Source organism: Protomyctophum bolini, assembly GCF_963924005.1.
Source record: "Protomyctophum bolini genome assembly, chromosome: 13".
NCBI classification, from domain to species: Eukaryota; Metazoa; Chordata; class Actinopteri; order Myctophiformes; family Myctophidae; genus Protomyctophum; species Protomyctophum bolini.
In genome coordinates, this window is record NC_137874.1 from 20421849 (window position 1) to 20444958 (window position 23110).

General features: G+C 41.4%; 1 protein-coding gene across 1 annotated transcript; it reads left to right on the forward strand.

Moving 5' to 3' along the window:
• The first annotated feature begins 1630 nt into the window (after nt 1–1630).
• On the forward strand, nt 1631–22515 carry scaf4a (SR-related CTD-associated factor 4a). Its single transcript, XM_080780954.1, has 20 exons — nt 1631–1766; nt 5678–5761; nt 5918–5962; nt 6655–6816; nt 6923–7061; nt 7246–7382; nt 10652–10948; nt 11367–11455; nt 12023–12113; nt 12520–12696; nt 12977–13050; nt 13438–13628; nt 15231–15331; nt 15714–15824; nt 16064–16220; nt 16631–16749; nt 17546–17696; nt 17908–18054; nt 18477–19139; nt 19404–22515. Exons 1-20 carry the CDS (start codon nt 1737–1739, stop codon nt 19841–19843), a joined length of 3405 nt encoding a protein of 1134 aa, XP_080637080.1. The 5' UTR covers nt 1631–1736; the 3' UTR covers nt 19844–22515.
• Nucleotides 22516–23110: the final 595 nt, after the last annotated feature.

The following is a 23110-nucleotide window of genomic DNA, read 5'->3' on the forward strand; positions in this document are numbered from 1 at the left end:
AGTAAAAAAAAGGGCACCAAGTGCAGCACGTGGAACCGGCCGGTTGCCTTAATAGTTTGAGATTTATAGATTTAGGGGCATAAATAATATATTAGAAGCTTTTTTTAATCAAGAATGTATCAGTGTCCACCATTTTCAATGCATCAAAACATTAAGAGACGTATGAATATACACAACTATATAGTCAAAACAGGAAATCATCATAGAGGTAAAAAGGGTAAAGAAATATACAGTAGGCCTACAGTGAGGGGGAAAAGGGGTGGGTGGGGGATTCAGATTTTACAGAGGCCAGTTTCGAATTGCAGTCGCCCGTAGGTGCCCTTTGAGAGCAGTTTTGAAGGAGTCAAGGGATTCACATGTCTTAATGACTGTTGGTAGGGCATTCCACATTTTGGTGGCATAGGAGCGAAATTAATTTAGTCCATTGTTTGTGCCGAATCTGGGTTGCGGCTTGTTGAACTCCCTCTGGTGTTGTGGGTGAGGACTTTGTTGACATTAAGGAAGTATTTAGATACATGGGTATCTTGGTGGTGTAGCGAATCTTGTGGACCAGACCCATTGCAAGATGCTGTACTCTGTCGTCAACCCTAAGACATTCCAGCCTGTCAAAGTGGGCAGGGGTGAGGGTGAGGCCTGTTTCATTGTGCAATGTAAGTCAACAGGGAGAATATTTTTTTATGATTTTTTTAACAGAGCAACTCAAATTGTAATTCTTGGTCCAGGAAACACTCAGCAAAGGTTCTCCAGGACTTGTCATTGGGCTCCACTATACTGTAGCAGCACTGGTCATTGTGTCGACCAGGGTGAGGATGCTTTGGAGTGGTAGAGTGGTACCCTTCAAATTCAAATCAACCTAGAAATTAAACAGAATATTGTTATTATTTAATATTTATTCCAGATCAACCTGATTTAAAATTATTTTAATAACCAGTTTTTGGCAGTTCTTTGTAGGGGTAGATAAAACAATATGTTTACCAAGATACACATAATACTCACAGATTATTATAGTTGCTACTATAATATAATTTTTGGCAGTTTCACTAATTTACTACTAAAGTTTATAATGCAGCAGCAGAGCTGTATGCCTCCTAGCGACGACATGATAGAACACTCAATCCCATCCCATCATGCTTTGCTCCCTGCCCGGCTGCCCGCGGTCGTATTGGGTACTTTTTTGCCTTAAAAGTAACATTTTAGCAAGCTGTCAATTAAATAAAATGGAAACCATTGTCAATAATGCCGCTTGAAATCAATAACAACAAGACGCTTCCTGTAGACATTTTCAAGCAGAACAGTTTAAACAGTAAATAAAAGTGATGCTGATGTAGCAGCTCCAGTATGTTCCTTCGTAGGGAGAGGGCACATATGGGGCTGTTGATGATGATGAAATCATATAATTTGAGACCAGTCATTTTAGTACTAATGCAACATAATTTTACAGTTTCTTGCGCAAATTACATCGTATTCACTATTCTCTATCTCTTGGAGATAGGGACATTTGTTTTGTTGATGATCGTTGTGGATGGGTGATGCATGCATGATAATGCATCCTTCAATAACTATACAAGGGAAAAAGAATGACCAACATTCGCCGTACCGACTCCCGACAGCTACCAGGCTAGGCTACCTAGCGTTAGCCATTTGAAGCGGACATGTTGTACCAGACCTGCCCCAAATAAACATCGCTTTGATCGGGCAACTGGTTGTTTAGGGAAAGCCTCACATCGTGGGGCATCATGGATGCCGTCAACGCATTCAACCATGAGGTAAGGTGCCTCTGTACGGGGCTCACAGTTCATGTACTTCGAGTCTTGTCGGGATGATCATGCATAGAGGAGTCTGTTAGCATTGTAGAGCAGCATCACGAGAAAGGGCGGGTGTCACAGCCACATCGGTAACCTATCGAATTATGTGACCAGTGGTCGTGGTGGTTATGCAGTCCTTTGGTCGAGAGTTATTCGGGTGAAGCGAAGCCCAGCTCGATGTAGTTTTTTTTACTTAATTATTTGGAAAAAGAAGAGTCTTACGAGGATTATTTAGTCTGATCACATTATCTGATGTATTTGAAAAAAGGTTGCCTTTAATCAATGTGTAGGTCTTTGGCCATTGTGATCATTTTTATGCATTTGCCGAAAGTGCAGAAACGGCGACCTCTGGTGTTAAATAATTTAATGGAGACCAATGTCTGTGTAACACACTTGGCAGTTGAGTGTTTGTAGGGCCTAGCCAGTTACTCAGACTTGTACATTTTAATTTGCAAAATGAAAGTTTGCTTTCGCGCTGGCCAGTACCATTAATGAATGTGGAACTTATTAAACAAACGATATAACCAAAAATGAATGAGCTTTATTTGTGCTGTCCTTGTTACCACAGTAACCTACATAGCATGAAGTTTATGTGCTAATGATACATAGCGTGGTGGTTGTGTCACAACATTGGCAGGTAGATAATAAACAAATTCAGCCTTTATTTCCACACAAGTCGCCCCTGCAATTCTACATACAGAACTGCCATAAGGATCTGCAGCAAAATTCTGAGTGATTGACCTGATAAGATTCCAAGAGAGACATTTTTACACGCTCAGATTTAAACGTGTGTGTGTGTGAGTGAGCGCGCGCGCGAGGGGTGGGTTTCTCTGTGAAACATCTACAGTGCACGTTTTGAAAATATCCAGAATAATGTATCAAATTATTGTAATCAAAGATTAGGCTAATTGAAATGGTTTATACTGACCACCCACTAACACGACACACAGCCATCTAACACGAGAGGTCTGGTATAGTTGTGTTATTCAGTGCTTTTATGAACTCATTCTGTTTCTGCTGGAAGCTGTAAGTTGACCCATGATGAGCCATAACCTGCAAAAAGTTCACCTGCAAAAGTATCACTCGATGTGGTGGAAAATCTATGCATGATTGATTGAACATTTTATTCACAGTATGTACTGCTACAAACCAAAAAAGTGTTGACTTGTTTACATCAGGGTCCTCCATTTTCAATTTATCAGAACATTTAAAAACGTACAAATATACAGTATACACTTCTATTAAAAATGAAACCATATATACATTTAAAGAAATTTAAAAGGGCATAACACATGTACAGTATGGTAAAAGGGGGGAGGGGAACTTTGTCTTTTTTACAGGGGCCAGTTTCAAATTGCAGCCCCGTAGATGCTCTTTGAGAGCGTTTTTGAAGGAGTCTAGGGAATGGGGATTCATATTTCTTAATGGTGGTTGGTATGGCGTTGCCACATTTTAGTGGCATTGGAGCCAGAATTGTATTTAATTTGAGCCGAATCTGGGTTTGGTGTTGTGATTGTGGACTTCAACACTAACATATTGACAGTTTTGCAATTCAAAATGTAATAATATTGTATTTAATTTGAATATGAAATATTTTGAATAGGTAGCAAGTTAACATAAATAGGGCTTGTAGATCTACACAAGCCAATTGTATGTTAGCCATTTATGTCTTAGATTACAGACATATAAGATTTTGGTCCTTCGTTTAGAGAGTTGTGGTACCTCCTGGTACCACAGCACCTCAAAGGCCCTTAAAACTAGGCTCCAGACTTCCCAAAACAAACTGGTCAGGGTCTTACTTGGCCTCACCCACCGAACCCCTGCCCACTTTGACAGGCTGGAATGGCTTAGGGTCGAGGACAGAGTACAGCATCTTGCAATGGGTCTGGTCCACAAGATTCGATACACCACCAAGATACCCATGTACCTGTCTAGATACTTCATTAATGTTAACGAAGTCCACACCCACAACACCAGAGGGACTGCAACGACAGTCATTAAGACATGCGAATCCCTTGACCCTTGACAAAACCGCTCTCAAAGTGCACCTACGGACGGCTGCAAACTGGCCCCCATAAAATCTGAATCCCCCACCCACCCCTTTTTCCCCTCACTGTATATGTTTCTTTCCCCTTTTTACCTCCTTTATGATGAATTCCTGTTCTGTTCTTTGACTATATAGAAGTGTCTATTTGTACGTCTCTAAAAGTTTTGATGAATTGAACAAGGTGGACCCTTGTGTAATGCTTAATTGGGTCGTCCACTCGCAGTTAACAGTCTTTGTATTGAGTTTGTGCTTGAAATGTACTGTAATTCTGCAAACTGTTAATAAATATTTCAATCAATGTCTTTAGGTTTTGAACATTGTTCAGCTACCAAAATGTCTCCCTCAGCACACAGGCTGAAATGTTTTGTTTTTTACAAATGCCAGGTGACATCACACTTTAAAACAGAACAGCGTTTATCATTTTGCATTTTAGCGTTTGTTGTTTAAAGAAATAGCAGATATACAAGCTCACAGCGCGTCACTTGTGTTGAGTGTCACAAGTGACCTTGGGCGTGCATGTGGTGGGTTTGTTCTCCATCCAAATATCCAAGAATGTTGTTTCTCGAAGAGTAAATTGAAATGTTTCATACTAACCACTAATACGGATTGGCCATGTCAACCACTAACATCACTGAATTGATATCAGCCAGACAGCCACTGACGTCAATGGCTGATATCAGCCATTGACAACACTGACATTTATTAGCCACTAGCATCACTGAATTGATATCAGCAGATGGCGAAGACTGTCATCTCAACATAGCCCGGAGAGCAAAATGTTATTGTACTGTATATTGCAATATTATTTTACACCGGACATGTGGTAATAGTAATACTTCATTTGGTAATATTTTGTCACTGTATAGGTGGAAGTGGTGTGATTTCGGTGAAGGTAGCGCTCAAGGAAATGACGTTGACGCTTTACAAATCTGTTTACATTCTCCTTGAATGATGTGTTGTGATTAATCGAAAAATATCGTATCCGGAGGGAATACATCTGACCGATGTTCCGGCCCGACACTTCCGGCTATACACTCTCTGCCTTAGGTTGTGACCAGGCTTTTCTCTTCGCAGATGAGTTAAGGCTCATACATAGTCTGGATTTTCTGGTTAGGTGACCACCGAACTAGTACTACATCATGACGTCACGTGCCGCGTTGAAGAGCAAACCACCGCTCCAGCCCTTCTCTCTGTTTTTACTCTATAAAAAAGAAAGAACAGTAGTATGGATAATGCACAACATTGCATGAGGGTTGCATAAAATAAAATATGATTGCAGGACCAACTCAGAGGCTGAGCAAATGACACAGCATGATTATTGGCTGAAATGTTAAAAGAAAGATGAGACAGACGTCACCTTGCCAGCACAGTGAACCTGGGAGTAACTGCTGTCTAGTGCTGCCAGAATTGGCCAATTTGTATTTGAACAATTTTCGAATGATATCGAATGTATATTATTTTAATATGAATATTGCAGAATGAATAATATGCTGGAAAACGTTCTCTTTCTTTATCTACATGGTCCGGTCCTGTATGAGCCGCTGTTGGTGCTGAGAAATGCACTCTCTTGAGTCTTGCGAGATCAAATGAATGATTCATAATTATCTTAATAGCCTATTTTTTGTAAAATGTTTTAGTTTACGTGGCACAGTCTCGCCAGAATTCACACAGAAATTTTATTTTTTAAATTTGAATCTTAATTTAAAATATTTTATTTTATTTTTTACATTCGAATATTCATTTGAATATGGAATATTCGTTGGCAGCACTACTGCTGCCAGTAGAACTCGTCTCACAATGTTGTTCTATCTCCTGTCCTCTGTAGCTCTTCTCATTGATGGATTCCAAGCCACCAATCTCTCGGGCTAAAATGATCTCCATCACCAAATCAGCCATAAAAGCTATGAAAGTAAGAATGAGTTTGGCATTGTTTTGCATCACAGCAGTTTTAAGTATGTAGCATATCATTCATTAAAGTTCTTCTCCTGGTGGTGTATTGATTTTTAGCACACAGTTTGTTCAGATTTATTCCCATTGTTTGTTTACCCTGTGTTATCTTTTTCAGCTGTACAAGCATGTGGTCCAGATTGTCGAAAAGTTTGTCAAAAAGGTGAGTAGCACCATCTCAAAATTCTATTTCCATACTTCACTCCTCTTTCCACATTTCTGGATGTCGGGTTTCCTCAGCAGAAGCCGTTTGGCAGGAATTCCATTAATCGTGACAAATTGACAATTTGAAAACTAGAAACAGTAGAGCATAAAAAGCAGGCCTGTATGGAGCTTGTGATGACACTGTTTTAGAGTTGTATGCATGCATAGTAAGGCACTGATCATTAAAGTGCAATCAGAGTGACCGGCTGTATGGAGATTGTTTGAACGACCAAGTAATGGGCATTCAATTACCATATCCGCTAAGGGCAAAAGATAATTTTAAATGCTGGAAATTCTAATATTGTGAAAAACAGTATCTATGTTATAATTTGGAAGTCTCATAACAATTAACCCATTCTGGGAAACCCTTTTGGTGTTTTAACTAAGCGTTATGTTATACTTTAGCTATTGGAAAATAGCAGATCTACAAGTTCATAGCTTGTAGGTCTGCTATTTTTGAAAAACCGTGAAAATGCGGCACAAATCTTTGAATATGTATTCTTTCAGAAGACTTTATTTTATTTCGACATCAGGCCTAAATGGGTTAAGATATCCACTAAGTAAGATGTTGTGATGTCAGGCATGGCATCCTAGCTCTGAGCTCTAATAGCTGATGTGGTGCCCTGCCCTCTCTCCTCCTGGTCTCTCCAGTGTAAGCCTGAGTACAAGGTGGCAGGCCTCTATGTTGTCGACTCCATCGTCCGACAGTCCCGACACCAGTTTGGATCCGACAAGGATGTGTTTGGCCCGAGGTTCACCAAAAACATCACTGGAACCTTTGAAAATCTCTGTCTTTGTCCCATGGAAGACCGGGTAAGAGAAAGTGTCAGTAAGGACGAATACTATATCTGTCTGTCTACCTCTAGTCTATAGTTTCTATACAGTATCTCTCTCTGTCTCTCCCCTTTCCTCTCTGTAGAGTAAGATTGTGCGGGTTTTGAACCTATGGCAGAAGAATGGTGTGTTCAAGATTGAAGTGATTCAGCCTCTTCTGGACATGGCCGCAGCCTCCAGCAGTGCTTCTGAATCTGCACCCTACGAACCCACAGATGAGCCAGGTAATTTGCATGATATTATGATGCATTTCTGTATTTCCCTACAAGGGTCTGTCTTACTGTCAGATATTTAGTTTAGGGTTATGTTCAGGAACAGGTAAAGGTTAGGTTTGGGGAGTAGGTTGAGGTATATGCTAGTGGCCAGGGTTATTGTCTGCTGTTAACGGCTGTGTCCTTGTCCTGTCAGGTTCTCCCACGTCTCCAGACAAAGAGCCAGTTGCTGCGGTAACGGCAAACTCTACAGTCTCTGCCGTCCCTCAGCTGGAGACCTCTGAGGCCTTTGCCGCGGTGGCTCAACTCTTCCAGTCCTCACAGGGACAGCAGGTGTGTTTGTGTCTGTGTGTGTGCGTGCACACACACGTATTTGGACTCATGTCACTTTCTCTGCATGCTGTGTTTGAATCTGTTGAAATGGCTATGTTATTGTTCAGCAGCACATGGTCTGTTAATGCTATGAGTAGTGTGATGATTTATTTCTTTAGTCATTTAGGGCATAGCAGTTGTCTTATTCCATCATTCCAGACCCCATACACTTTTCCCATAGAGATTTCCAAAAATATTTATATCAATTATTTTAAGCCTAGAATCAAGCCATCCAGGATCCTGGTGAATCATGCCTAAAACATTTGATTCTGTGGAAAAGAACACAAAACAAAGGGTATTTATTAAATATAGTTTATCATAAAATTACTAGATATTAATTTTTGTTTTCACAGAATCAAATGTTTTATGGTCATGATTCACCAGGATAGCCAGTTTAGCCACTGCTATGCCCTAATAAAAGCTGACATAATTGCTGGAAGAAATCTCTAAATGCAAATCACGCTTCAGAGGCGCAGTTGGTGACTAAAATCATTCAGGTGATCGCATCATTATGAAATAATATAAACGTTGGACTTAAATATACAAAAAGAAACCACTGAATGCAATGGTTATGCATACTGTGTGTGAATATACTTGTAATAAATCCCACCACACCTGTGGATCCCTGGGACTTGAAGCCATAATTCTCAACCTTTTTCATTTCAAGGACTCCGTTTTATATGCATTAGGCCATGGTCCCCCATTTGATATGATGAAGATAGTTTAAAAATGGTTGAAGTGATACTTTTAACAACTTTCACCTTGACAACCCCTATTTTGGACATGCAATTTATAGGCCATAATGTTAATGAAATTTCAAATATATAGAAGTCTGTCAGGATTTTCCTGATGTTCTTTACCTTACGTATTATGGTAACTGCTGATGGGGACTAACAGCTCCCTGGATCCAAGAGTGTGGTTGCACTTTTTCAAAAATGATTAGATTTCTCCACGTCTGTCCACATTTGACATTTGAACCCAACATGCCTGCTTGGATTTTCAATATGATCCTAATTAAGCCCGTGGACGACGCTAGTGTATTCTTAACATAAAAGACTCATACTCTGCAGTGGTTGACTGATCAGTCTCATCAGTTAAACAGTTCATTATAAAATAAATGGCAGATTTGATTTGATTTAGGCACAGCCACAGGCCTGACGTATCATGACATACTGTATGTAATCTGTCTGAGATGTACATTCAAAAACATGCATCTTCAATACTCAACTCTTTAAAATATGATTAGGGGGATACACCTAGGCCACATAGTACATAGCCTTATTTTGGATTTATTTTTTACATTTTTGTTTTGGTATGTAGAAACTATGTATTAATTGTAGTAATAAATATGCTGTTCAAATGTTGCTAGAATGCACAGGGTTCATAATAACAAACGCAAACATCAGTGACAGTGATACTATAGAGGGCTAATAAAATATCCTTACTCTCATACCACAAATGCTGTGTCCTTTTGATTTATTACCACATCAATGTTCATTATGCCAATATTGGACTTTCAGCGTTGTTGATTTTGATGAGTTTTACTTAAATAATCTGCATTTCTGTACAGCCTTTATCCAAAGTGCTTTACAATGTGAGTTACATTCACCCATTCACTCACACATTTAAACACCGATGGTGGAGCAAACCATATATGGTACCGGGACAGTATCTTTTCCTGTTTTTTCACCCTGCTGGACAGGGTTTTGTGGTTGGGGTTAGGCAATAGGCATCATTTCTGTGAGGTTAGGGTTAGGCATAGTTTTTGTCAATTTTAGGTTGTTTAGGCGCAACCTGGGCAACACCAATGAAAGAGGGGGTCCCATAAGGTACCACTGTCATCAGAAGCAGTTAGAGGTTCATTTTCTGGCTCAAGGACACAAAGCCAGGGATTGAACCAGGAAGTACCATTTCCAAAACGGCCACTCTATCTCCTGAGCCACAGCCGACATTGCAGGGTATATGTACTCTTTGCACAATGCCATCCTGTTTATTGTTTTGTACATGTTATCTTAATAGGAGAGAATATCTTCATCTTGCACTATGATTGTTTTGATTTGTTTTCAATCATGCTGTGTGTCAGCTCTCCAAATTCAGCCAGCAGAGTGCACTGCAGTTATCTCATTTTACAGTTGGGCACCACAGTGAAATTATATCCTACTCCTCAGTTCAACACAAGCACTTTCAGCAAATGTCTTGAGAATAGAACTGTTTACCACATAGGCATAAATTACTATGTATGAGGACGCTGGGGGAATGTGAAAGGAAGATGATACAAGGCTTACTTTTGATCAGTTTGTTCCCATATATCAGTCCACTCCTCACTGAGATCTGAACTCACTGTGACACTCTGTGACTGATAGGATCTCAGTGCAGCCAAGATCCTCCTTTAGAGCACTCGTACAGTTTATGGGACCTTGCAAGTATCTTGAACATTTCAAGATACATTAACCTCTTAAGTGCTATACACTGTTGTACAACGAATAGCAAAACTAGCCCATCTACAAGGTCACTCACTACGCTATAAAAAGCTCTTCTTTGACATTTCTGAACCATTTAGAAATTTCTCGCCTAAAGATTGCATGCCCAAAATAGGGATGCGGTGGTGAAAGTGGTTAAAGGAGCACCTGACCTCTCTAATGCTCATAAGATGCCACCACCATTGTTGTCTATTTGGCTGTGTCTCAGAGGATGGCTGTGGTCAGTTCACATCATCGGTAGGCAGGTTTGGTCATTTCCAATCTGGGATTGGGAACCCATTCAGGTGCTTCTGTGTTTATTCCTACCAACGACACTACATGTTTAGAGCAGTGGTGCTGAGAGATTAGGTCATTTCAGGTAATGCAGGCGCAATGGGTTCTATTTCAGCATGCTAACTTTCCAGGAAGAGATGATTTAGTTTCAATTAGCTTGGAATCCCCATCGATGATGTCATTGGTAATCAGGTTTCTGAACTGTCCATAGCCTGACTTATAATGAGCTTTAGTGAAAACCAATTATATGAAGATAATTGAAATGTGTGATGTGGCCCTTTAATATATTATTATAGTTTTATTACTAATGGTAACGTATGTGTTCATCTCCTTCCTAGATAAGCATCACCTTCAATGCCTAGTGGTAGGAAGGGCATGGCATTTTACCGTTCCCTCTCCTGTAGCCAGGCTGCCCTGCCTTCTCTAACGCATAACTTTGTTCCTTATCTCTCTGGTTCCTCTGGATCTTCTTCCCAGCTTCAACAAATGCTCCAGAACTTTCAGGATCAGCCTGTGAAGCACCAGGTCCAAACACACACCCAGCCCCCAGCCCACCACCTTCAACCCCCTGCCCAGAGTATCACCCCTAGCGTGGGCTTGGGAGCTCCACACCTTCAACCCCCTGCCCAGAGTATCACCCCTAGCCTGGGCATGGGAGCTCACCACCTTCAACTCCCTGCCCAGAGTATAACTCCTAGCCTGGGCATGGGAGCTCCACACCTTCCCCTGTCCACACAGCACACCCAGCAGCAGCCGGCATTCGACAGAGTGACAGTGAGTTAACTTCCTATCACCTTTGTTATATTACTTCAATACTTCATAATACGATCAAAGACAAATCTTGAACTGCATTAAAGTAGACTGAATTGTGTGTTGTCAGACTAGTATCATTTCCTCTATTGTGCCTTTGTAACTTCAGGCTTTGGCACATTTCCCCATAGTGTATACTAGTTTGACAACGCATAACAATAACTGTGATGTATTCATGTTCTGACACCACTATGCTCTGTATTCACTATTCAGTGCCTATTTTATCCTATTTATTTTCAGGCCAGCTGATAGAAATGCAGCTAATTTATATTAGACTTTCTTTAAACATTTGGCCTTACTGTAAATGGACAGAAACACAGCTAATGAAAAACATGTACTCCTCCTGGTGTTATTCAACCTTCTAAAACCTTTTCTCTGTCAGAAACTCCTCGACCGTTTTGACTACGATGATGAGCCAGAATGTGTAGAGGAAACGAAGAAGGATGACTCTGTGCCATCCCAACCCCCTTTGTAAGACACTTGCTCCTCTTTACACTGATGCAGCACAGAGGGAAATAATTATGACATTTGATTCATACATAGAGTAAATCGCTGTTCAAAGGGCTTTGCAGTTGGCTCCAGTGCAGAAACAAAAAGACCAAACTGAGAACGCAACAAAACTTGAATTGTCTTAACAGTAAAACCTATATGTAGTTGACTGGATTTCCAAGAGCTCTAGTCTATACTAGGCCCCCTCCTGTTCGTTCTACACTAAATATCTTGACTAGAAATAGCTCATGTACAAGCTCACAGCTTTTATGCCGAATGTTAGCACTTCAATAGGAATGCTAGCGTTCAATTTGTTTTAAGAGCAAGGACTGGCTAAATATAATCAGTGGTGGTCACATCAAGAGAGGACAACAGATCAGTAGGTGAAGGAACAGTTCATTCAACAATAAAGTGTGTGTGTGTGTGTGTGTGTGTGTGTGTGTGTGTGTGTGTGTGTGTGTGTGTGAGAGAGAGAGAGACGTGCACACGGTGTGTATCAAAAGATGACCTCATCAATGTAAAGGTGACGATATGTGTTTGTTGTGACAGTATGCAGCAGCCACAGCCTCCAGTCTTCTCTCAGCACATGGAGCACTTTAAACCACACATGATTAGCCAGCCACAGGAGCCCTCCCAACAGGTAATGATACAGTATGTGTTGTACAAAACACACACACCAACTTTAGAACAAAGTAAAAGTGTGTAAACAGGGTGAAAATGTGTTTAAACCGAGTGCCTTGTGTTTGGGGTGGGGGGGAGACACAAAAGATAATCCATAATTTCAAGCATCCAGTATAGAGCAAGTGTCTTAAAAATATTTGACTATGTTTGTGTTAACTGTTTACAAAATGTTCAAAACGACTGAATGGATGTTGTTGCGTTTTGGCTAGTGATGTGTGGCATTGGCTGAATAGTTTTCTATGCAAATTAATTCAGGAAGATTGTTCAAATACTCCTTCAGAAAATGTGCAGAACACCCAAAGCTTTTAAAAAGACTTTGTCACACCGTAAATCATGTATATAAAATGATCTCCTCTCTCTCCCAGGGTTCTCTCCCCCCTAATGGGCAGCTACAGGGCTATGGGCTGCCACTAGGGCAGGGTTACCCAGGGATGGTTCCTCCTCTGGGGAAGGCTCAGCCAGGTCAGCCACTGTCAGGCTCTTCCATGCCTCCAGGCTTCGCAGGGGGGTATCCTCCCCACAATGAAACCCAGCAACAACAGGTGATTCATTAGCAAATTATTATGCAAGTTACTTTTATACTGTATTTGATGCTATTGTGTGTGTGGCATTGTAAAGACAGTTGAGTGTTCATTTCACAGAGCACAGCAACTATGCCAATTAGCTCACCAGCGTGAGTTATGAAGTTTTAACATTGCACTCTACAGTGTTTAGTAAACACTATTAAATGTTAACGTTTAAAGAATCTGGTTATTTCACAATAATTTGTGTGGGGTAATAATTTAAATCTGTTCTGACCACATCCTTTCTTGTTCTAACCAGGACATGTCTATGGACCTGGACCGCTCGTCCACGAGGGATGGCAGACATGGTCACAGGTCACACTCTGGCTCCAGGTAAAAAGCTGCTTAAGGATGAGATTACTTCCAAGTTAGAACATTTTGTTTTTCAATTTTCATTATTACATTTAGCCTCAAGAGCTGCACAGCACTTATTGGTGAATGGCTGCTGATACAGACTTTGAACTTCTATTCTGTGGAACATTTGCCGGCACTATGTAAACAGAAAAGACCTAAATCTGTCAATGGCTAGCTAGAAAATAACCTTACATGAACACTATTTATGATTATTTACTTACAGTAAGAGCAAACCCCCATTTGCTACTGTACTATAAAAGCAGCTACTCTTCCTGTTTTCTGCTAATTAATCTCACATATACCACATATTCTGTTTTCTTTGTGTGTGTATCTTTATATTGATTCCTCCTCTTTTTTACTACGCAGGTCCCCAAAGAGGAGGAGGTCGCGTTCCAACTCTCGCACGCGTCGATCCCGACACAGGAGGTCCCGCTCGCGCTCCAGAGAGCGCCGTCACCACTCCCCACGCTCGCGCTCCCGGGAGCGCAGAGAGCGGGAGAAGGAGAAGGACAGGAGGCAGAAGGGTCTCCCACAACCCAAGAGTGATACGCTAAGTGGTGAGGCATAGTAGTGTGTGTGTGTGTGTGTGTGTGTGTGTGGTGTCAAAGGTACAAGTTTAAAAAGACGTGACCTGGATCTGAAGGTATTTGGTAGGGATGTCCGATCCAATCTTTTGGGGGCGGATCACCTGTAGAATTATTTATTCACTATTTATTGTGTAGCATTGAAAGGTAGTATGTTTAAAATCATTGGCTTGCAGTTGAATTATTGCAAAATTATTCTTTATGAATTCAAGAAATTAAAACTAATATTGAATATCCTAACAAAAGGAAATCATTCTTCCAATGCATTTATTGCACATAGCTAAAACACAATAATATTAGGCCTATCATTCAGGATACCAGTAAGACGCCCTGAGGGCAAGAAGCGTGCACGCATCCGCTGGCGCTTTGGCATGGGGGGGTCAGATCAACATATGGAATGAATTCTGTACTGGAGTGTACAGGGTTTGATGAGGTCAGATCAACATATGGAATTGCAACACAGGAAGGACGGGGGGAAGCATCAACATATGCAATGTCAGCTCCATATATGGAGATCTAAGGATCTTCATGATGTCACGAGATGTCACGAGGCGTGACCATACCGGTATATGGAGGCGTGGGTGACTAACGGACGGACAGACGGGAGATGCAGGTTTTCATAGTAAATGTGACCTACTGTCGCAATAAAATACAGTAGCCTAGTGTGGCTTATAAAACAAACAGTGCTGATATGAACAAGCGCTCACTAAACACTTAAGTTCTGGTCGGCCTTCAAAATATGAGCGTTCATTGCGCCATGGAAAACTAAGCATTTTCAAAATGATACAATTTATTTACCAACCACCTCCTTTTTTTCTAAACGGATCACACGACTACTAGTCACACGGCTAGTCTGGTCATGCGAGGATAAAAGGCTGTTGCATCAGATGAAAAGTCAGTGTGCTATATTTTGTTACGCCACTAGATGGAGACAGCAGGCCTTGTGGATCACAAATGTAATGGAACAGACAATGCTCAGTTATGTGCTATTTTCGTTTTGTGTCTGTCTGTATTAACGACGATTGGTCTCAAAAAAGAGTCATGTACCACTCCTAGTTGACATCTACAGCATGTCATACGTTCTTGTTTCTTTTTAGAGGCATTAAAAAGGTCTTAAAAGACTTCAGTACTTCAGAAGTGTCCTGTGTGCAGACTAGAAATCCTAAAGGTTCTAGTATGATATTTCCATTTTTACCAAAAGAGACATACAGTAGACTACACTAGTGTACTTACATGCACACAAGTAGCCAGCATGTATAATGTGGCTTCACCACTAATCATTTTTTATTTGTGCAACATGACATATTATTCGAAATTGACCGCCTGCATATATGTCGCATAATATACAATATGCACATATGAACCTGAATATGGCATATATTCTGCATATACTTGCCATATATTGGCATAACATGTTCAAATATTTTAAATAAAACCATAGCACCACCATTAGCCTTTTCATGTCAGTATTTTTATTTTTGTATACACTGTAATGCCACTTTGAACCTGCCATCCATATTTTTGGGAATATCATTTTTGGAAGAAAATTAATTCTCTCTACTCTCTCGTCTACAGTTTGCAGTACAACTCTCTGGGTGGGCCAGTTGGATAAGAGGACACAACAGCAAGATGTTGCCTGTGTGCTGGAGGAGTTTGGAGAAATAGACTCCATCAATGTATGTGAGCAAATACCATACAGTAGACCACTTTTATGATTTTATCACTATAATTTATGTACCGTTTATGTAAAGCCTGTGCTTATATAAATTAAAGGACGATATATATAACATTTCATCTGTGTTACAAGCGTAATCTCTCAGAATTGGTCTAGCCACGACCACACTTAAACTAGTGTCTTACTGAGAGATTTCAGAAAATAGTTAAGACTGTACCCATTGATGACAACTATAACCTTATATTGTTTTTATATTTGATTCTATAGCATCTTTTTTGCACAGTGTTTTTATGGTCAGCACTAGGATAGTTTGAGGTGTACAGATGACGACACCACGCCAAAGAATGAATAATGATGATGTCGGCTCTTTCCACTTCATTCAGATGATACCACCACGTGGCTGTGCCTACATTGTCATGGCTCAACGGCAGGACGCCTTCAGGGCTCTGCAGAAGCTCAGCAGAGGGTACAAAGTCAACCAGAAAGCCATCAAGGTAAGGCAACGCCACAAAGAGCATTCAGAAGCCTACTGCTCCTCTGATACAGCCCTGGTTGTATCCAGGGTTTGACTTGATTTTTTATTTTATTTTTTAAGAGGAAATGTGATGTCTTGTAGATGCATACAGTATATTTATGGCTTAAGTGTTTCGTCTTGGTTTTTATTTCGGACCCTGGTTGCATCCTTACTAGATGCATAGTTATTCAAGTATCACCGTTGCTCTGGTTGTGACAGATCGCATGGGCACTGAACAAGGGCATCAAGGCGGACTTCAAGCCATTCTGGGACGTGGAGCTGGGTGTGACGTACATCCCCTGGGCCAAGCTCAAAGAGGAGCAGCTGGAGGAGCTGAGAGAGGGCGGCATGCTGGACATGGACACCTTGTCACCAGGTGAGAGGAAAGATGACGGCACAGAGTGCAATTGTTAGAAACACGGTTGGTTGGTTGCATGCATTGACACTGTAGCTCTTGAAATGGGCGTTTATTGCTTTGGGCTGCACAGCCGTCTAGAATCTACAAAGAATGCAAGCACAACTCTGTCACAAGTAATCTATTTATGGGAAAGGGCCCTGTGCCTTCCTAAATAAATACTACCTGAATGACACTTCCCTGAGTGCTGGCATTCCTCTGCACATCCTTCTCTCATTTATAAATCTCCTCAGGCACGCCATTAAAACGATGTACATATTGTACGTGAATGGGTTGCTAAAGTATTTCTCTTGGAGTGTAAATCATGTCTAGTATGTTTGAGACAAGTAAAAACTTCAGTAAAGTTAAATCTGCGTATATCATTTTCACAGAGTGGGAGGGAGCGAGGCACTGTCTGGAAAACCCAAAGGAACTGGCCCAAAATGGCCGCTCAGAGTCCCAGCAGCGTGACGAGTCACAAGGTGGGCCAGCGGGAGCTCCACCTGCACAGGTGAGGAATGTTCCGTTTTTGGGGAATATAGATTGTAAAATTATTCGTGTCCAAAAGGAAGAACATTTTGAAAATATGAAACCTCCCAGGGCCAACTACATCCCCTACCAGCCTACCTATCATAATGTACTTTCGGACCATATTAATCATAAATGTTTTTATTATTGTTTGATGTGCATTATATATTTGTATAATAATTACCGGTATACTATGAAACTATTGCCTTATTCTCTTTGCATTCTTTGAATTAGCGGCCTATAATAAGATGAAAAGGCAGGGGCTAAATAGACGTCATGCCCACATTGAGGCCCTTCTGTTCTTACCTTGAATTACCTTAAAAATGTGTAGCGCACATGCATACACACTATGGCACAGTAGGAGTCCATTTGTTTACATTAAGAGCTAGTCATTTGGGTTTCAAAATTATTGACCAGTTATTTTGTATGTCTGTGCCAAAAATAAAATATTAATCAAAATGACCATCACAAGCTGGCATGGTGATAACCCCTGCATTGATGCAGTAGTTAAGTAGAGCTACAGAGTTCTCAAATCCGGCAAGCTTTTAACCCTCCGTTTAAAGCTTGTTGGATGTGTGACTTTGAGGACATTAAGCAATTGGCTGGACGTTGGACACCACTGATTTATGTGGGGTTTTTTTTTTATTATTATATTATTATATATATAACATTGAATTATACAGTTTACCTTTTTTTAAACATTTATTTAATAAAGCAAAATGTATTATGTCACATTGTGCAAGTAAGTGAAATTAAATTTGCTTATTTGCTCCTCGAAGCCCTCGCAGGGTCCTCCACTGCCGATGGTTGGTGTGGGTTCTCCCCAGCTTCCAGTCTTCCCCGGTCCCATGGGCCTCCCTCCTCACTCCTTTCCCCCTGGAGTCCCTCCTTTCATGAGACCTGGCTTCAACCCCATGCAGATGCCTCCAGGTAACGCCTCCCACACCTGCTATTGGACAACTCAAAACCCATTATCTGATCCTCCCTGCTTCTCGATTACATACTGAAAACATCTGGGTGAATGTGTTTCGTAAAATACATATCCTGTCTGGCTCTATGAATGCTCTATGATGCTATCGGAAATAATGTTTCACGCACGCACTCACTCACTCCCGTTCTTCCCTCATATCTTCTGTCTCAGGGTTCCCTGGTGCTATGCCCCTGGGGCCCCCTCCATCTAAAGGTGGGGTTGAGGACTCATCAATGGATCCAGCAGGTCTGGCCAACAGGAAAAACGACGATGGTTCAGAGGGGCCCAAACTTTTCAACAACCAGATGGGTCCCATGGGTCAGTCACTCCCTTTCACAAAACACTGCCCTATAACAAGTTATTATTGTTATTTTGTTTTAATTACGACTTACACAAGATATGCTATCACTTGCAGTGCATTTTATTACAGTTGGGCTTCCTTCCTTTGTTGCTACTTGTTTTCTAGGCTTTTGTTTACTAAAATCAAACTGAAAGGGGAAGCAACAAAGGGATACAGGGGAAATAATTTGGGTGAATTAGTTCCTTCATGATGTTGAAAGATTTCCTTTAAAATACATATTTACATTTTTCATACTGATAGGCTTGAAAGGCTTTTGTAAAAGCAGTGAGGTTAAAAGAAGGTAAAATCTGTCTGTTGAAAAGCTTCTGAATTCAAATTGAATGCAATGTTCTCTTTATTACAATGTCGTTTAACACAACCTTTTCTGGTTCCATTGCAGGTAACCAAGGCGGTGGAACCATGCAGCCTCCGTCGGGTGGCCTGCTGGGGGCACGGCCCGGCATTATCCCCCTCCAGCGTCCTCCGGTACTTCCCCCTCCACACATGCAGCGTTTCCCACCACCGCATGGCCCGCGACCGCCCCACCCTCCCAACATGCCCCCCATGATGATGCACAGGGGCCCCCACCCCCAGATGATGCACCATGAAGGCCCACCGCCTCCTGGATTTGGGATGCCCCCTCCTCATGCCATTAGGGGCCCCTTCCCTGGTCCGCACGGCCCGCCTCCCCCCTTCATGAGACCAGGGGGCCCCAGGGGGCCAGACGGCCCGGAGGAAATGGATGGCCGTTCGTTCAGGGGAGACCGGCCTGGCTTCAGGGACAGGGACCGAGAGCCAGAGAGAGACTGGGATAGAGAAAGAGACAGAGAGAGGGACCGTGGATTTGGAGGAGGGAGGCGGCCTTTCGGCGATTCAGCAGGGAGAGGAGGGGGAGGCGGTGATAGAGGGATGGATGGGAGGGAACGTCTCGGAGGATGGCAGGAGGATGGCGGAGGTTGGGAGAGAGACCGAGAGAGAGACAGAGATCGTGAGAGAGACCGGGACAGAGATCGACGGGACTGGAAAGAGAGACGTAGCAGCATGGAGGGTGAGCGGGGAAGGGGTGAGGACCAGGAGAGAGAGAGAGAGAATGAGCGAGGTGGAGGAGGAGGAGGAGAGAGAGAGAATGAGCGAGGTGGTGGTGGTGTAGGAGGAGGAGGACGAGGAGGAGAGAGGGAGAATGAGCGAGGTGGTGGTGGTGGTGTAGGAGGAGGAGGACGAGGAGGAGAGAGGGAGAATGAGCGAGGTGGTGGTGGTGGTGTAGGAGGAGGAGGACGAGGAGGAGAGAGGGAGAATGAGCGAGGTGGTGGTGGTGTAGGAGGAGGAGGACGAGGAGGAGAGAGGGAGAATGAGCGAGGTGGTGGTGGTGGTGGAGGAGGAGGAAGAGGAAGGGGAGAGGGTGGGAGTCGAGGGCGTTCGAGTGTTGTGGAGGGGAAAGATACAGAAAGGCCGCGGCGCTCAGAAAGGCGAGAGCGAAGCACACGGTGGGACAAGGACGACCGGTTGGCTGAACTGGAGAACATAGACAAGTTGAGGAACTCTGATGGTGCAGAACAGCCACCTAATGAGGTCCCCGCCGGACCCACACAAACCAGTAAGGAACTTGGCAAGGAGCCTTCTCCCCAGAAGGTGATGTTGGAACATTCAGCCACGCCTGCTTCTGTGGCCGAGTCAGTGACCGAGTCAGTGACCGAGTCAGTGACCTCTAACCCCTCGGCTCCACCCCAAACTGACCTCACCGAGACAAAAGAGGAGGCAGAGTCGTAGGCTTTCAACGCCATTCTTTAATTCTAGAAACTGTCTTGAAATCCCCCTGCTACAGAGATAAGACGACATGTAAGATATTTACCAATCCTATGGAGAAACGATTTTGTACTGTAGGATATCCTGATTGAGACTTTGCCTTAGTTGATATGTTACGGTTTCTGGCAAGTATGAAGAAAATGATAACGGTATGAACATTTTAAATTTAATTAAAAGTTTGAAAACCCTTAGGGGTAAGTAGGCAACAAAATCGTGGTTTACAGAAAATGCCGATCTGACGTATCATCACCCAGAAACACAGGCTCACATGACAATGAAGAGTTGGATTTGGGGGGCTGCTGTCAAGTGTAAGGGGCCAGGGCTCAGGTGAGTCTCTTGTGTGAGGTAATTGGATACATGCAGGAAGCATAGTTCTGTCCCCTTACTCAGTGCAGTTTACTTATATTTTTCCACCTTTAACCTAGTGCATATAGGAAAAATGACAGAGAGAACATTTCACTCGTGGACCTTAATCTGTGTTATGACATCTCTCCAATGTTCCAACAACACTTTTTATTTTATGTTTAAAATGCACCAATATGTCACATCCGCAAACACTGAATATGTTCAATGACATAATATACATTAAATTCAATACCATAGTCGACCCTGAAATGTTAGGTTGAATGAAATCAATTAATACGCTGAGATCCCGATCCTCCAGTTGTCTTATCTGTTTTGTATGCTTTGAAAGTATTGGTGTGGCCATGAAATCAATGAATGCCTTTTTTTCCCCTTCAGTTTATCCCGAATCTTATTGGTTTGAGAGGCGTCTCATTTTCTAAATGTCCCTTAATACAAATTACAATACATAGGAATATGCTTCCACTTAGTTTTAGGAGAAAGGGATCCAACTATAACTACTCATCTGCCCTGGAATTCTTGTTGAGTTGAGTTTATTTTGTCTGAATTTCTGACCATTTTGGACGGCATCTACTCTAAATCATAGGATGCCTAAAACAAATCACTATCTTGCCTAAAAACGTTACTGCAACACCACTGAATCTAGCAAAAATAATTGGATGGCCTATATCCAATGTCTGTAAAGACTTGACACTCCACGTGAACATAATTAATTCCATTCCAAAAACGAACATAATACTTTACTTGCCATGTGTATCATGCATGTCTCCGAATTTTCACTGAGGTTAACTGAAAATGCTGGATTTTTATTTTGTTAATGTTTAAATTTTGACATTTCCTTCTAGATAGACACAAAGAAAGATATTGTACAATTACCACAGCGCAGTGTGTCAAAAGGTGCATGTAGTATTTTTTTTTTGTTGCAACATTTTCCACTGATTGACCAAGAGACATTCATGACATCATTGATCTCAACATGAATGGAAATGATAGTAATCATGGCACTACGAGTGCATCCATCTACCCAAGATGGTGTAAGTGGAGTGGACTGTCATCATAGCTTATGTTTATGTTGCTATAGTGTGGAAATCAGTATTGACGCTGTTTAAGTGCAACTAGCCTGAGTAAGTGGAAGCTGCCACTCCCAGGTTCCATTTTCATGGCATTATACCTGTATGGTGTCAGCCATTTTATGGCTGTATTTGGTTGTATGTCAAAGGTAAATTCTGACATGTTAGGAGATGCAGAACAAAGCTTTCTTTTTCTTTTTTTTGCAAGCTACCAAGCTTAACAATTTCAGTCTCAAACTGCGTTCAAATTCGTTTTGAAGGGATTTTTTAAAAACATTTTTAAACTCCTAAATAAATACAAAGATGAAATTTAATTTTTTTAAATCGACTCCAAAAACAATTTTTACTCCAAATGTATACTGTATAAATGTGTAGGGTGTTCTCCATATTGCAAGAATAGATTGAGATTTTCACTCTTGGATCTACAATACAAACGGATGCATTTCGAACCAATACGTATTTTTTAATGATTAACCACACAGCATAATTGGAAAACAACCCACATTAAACATGTCAAAGATGTTGTTTCTGTTGCCACTCTGTTTAAGTTAACACAGAATTCAGTTTATTGCGTTGGCTAGGTTGATAAAGCTGGAATATAGTCACCCCATAGCAGAATTGAGCTTACAAAGGATATCTGTGATGGACACAATGCTTAATTAATGTAATGTTTGGTAAGTTTGGTTTAAACTCAAGACTTACTACAAAAACAGGACATAGGCTCCTTCCCTATGGATCCATAGTAATTATGGACCACATTGTTTAGCGAGGCTTACTCGGTTTAAACCACTTGAAATCGGATAACGCCCTACTTTACCTAGCTACGGCAATGCTTGGATTGTTTTCTTTAATTTTTCGTTAACGAATAAACCAAGTGCACATTTGAATAAGATGAAAGAAAGAGTGTAACTTATGACACGCTGCTGTAAATATGCTTTCATCACTTGAAATTCCAAGGTGTAATAATTTTCTTTATAATCCCCCTTTTTGTTTATCCTTTTTGTTGATCAAAGAGAGAAACCAATTGTCACAGAAGGATAAACTATGAGTTCCTTTGCTTTAACTGTTTTTTTAAAACCCTCTCATACTTGGGCTAACAAAATGTTTGTATGATTTGTTAAAAAAAGAAAAAAAGATTAATACAAATGCCCTGAACATGACATGTCCAATACTTCAGCCATAGTAAATTGTTTTTAATAAAATATTTTTGTACCAAATCTGTTTCATTTTTTCCCCATTTCTGTTTGTTTACAATTTAGGCATTTAACAGACCCTTAATCTACCCAGAGAAACTTGGTTAAACAGGAATAAGCAGAGTAAGCATGATAGTACAGTAATGTCATTTGACCTCAAACTAATTGCAAAAAAACAAACCGAGCTAATTTTGTATCTTCAATATATCCTGAATAATAACAAGAAAATTTGCCTGGAATTGTCTGAGGGGAAAGTTTTGAAAAAGGAATGGCCACCATTGACAACCTATATAAGGCAACATTTTCTAAATTTCATTATGCTTTAAGTAGCATGTGACATGTCAAACTAGGGGGTTTTCATGATTCTGAATCCATTCCAAGCATTAGTTTAGCATGAAAAACAGTCCTTGGGCTAAAAATGTCTATGAATTTAGCCCAATGAGTGTTTTTCGTGGCATTAGCCTGGGCAGCATTCCTTTTCGGGTTTATGATCTGGTCGGGAGCGGATGATATCGCTATGTCATGTTGTATAGTCATCAGGCAGGAACCATCAATCTGGAACTTCCTCAAACCGAATTTTCTCAATAAAAGCGGAAGGATACGAG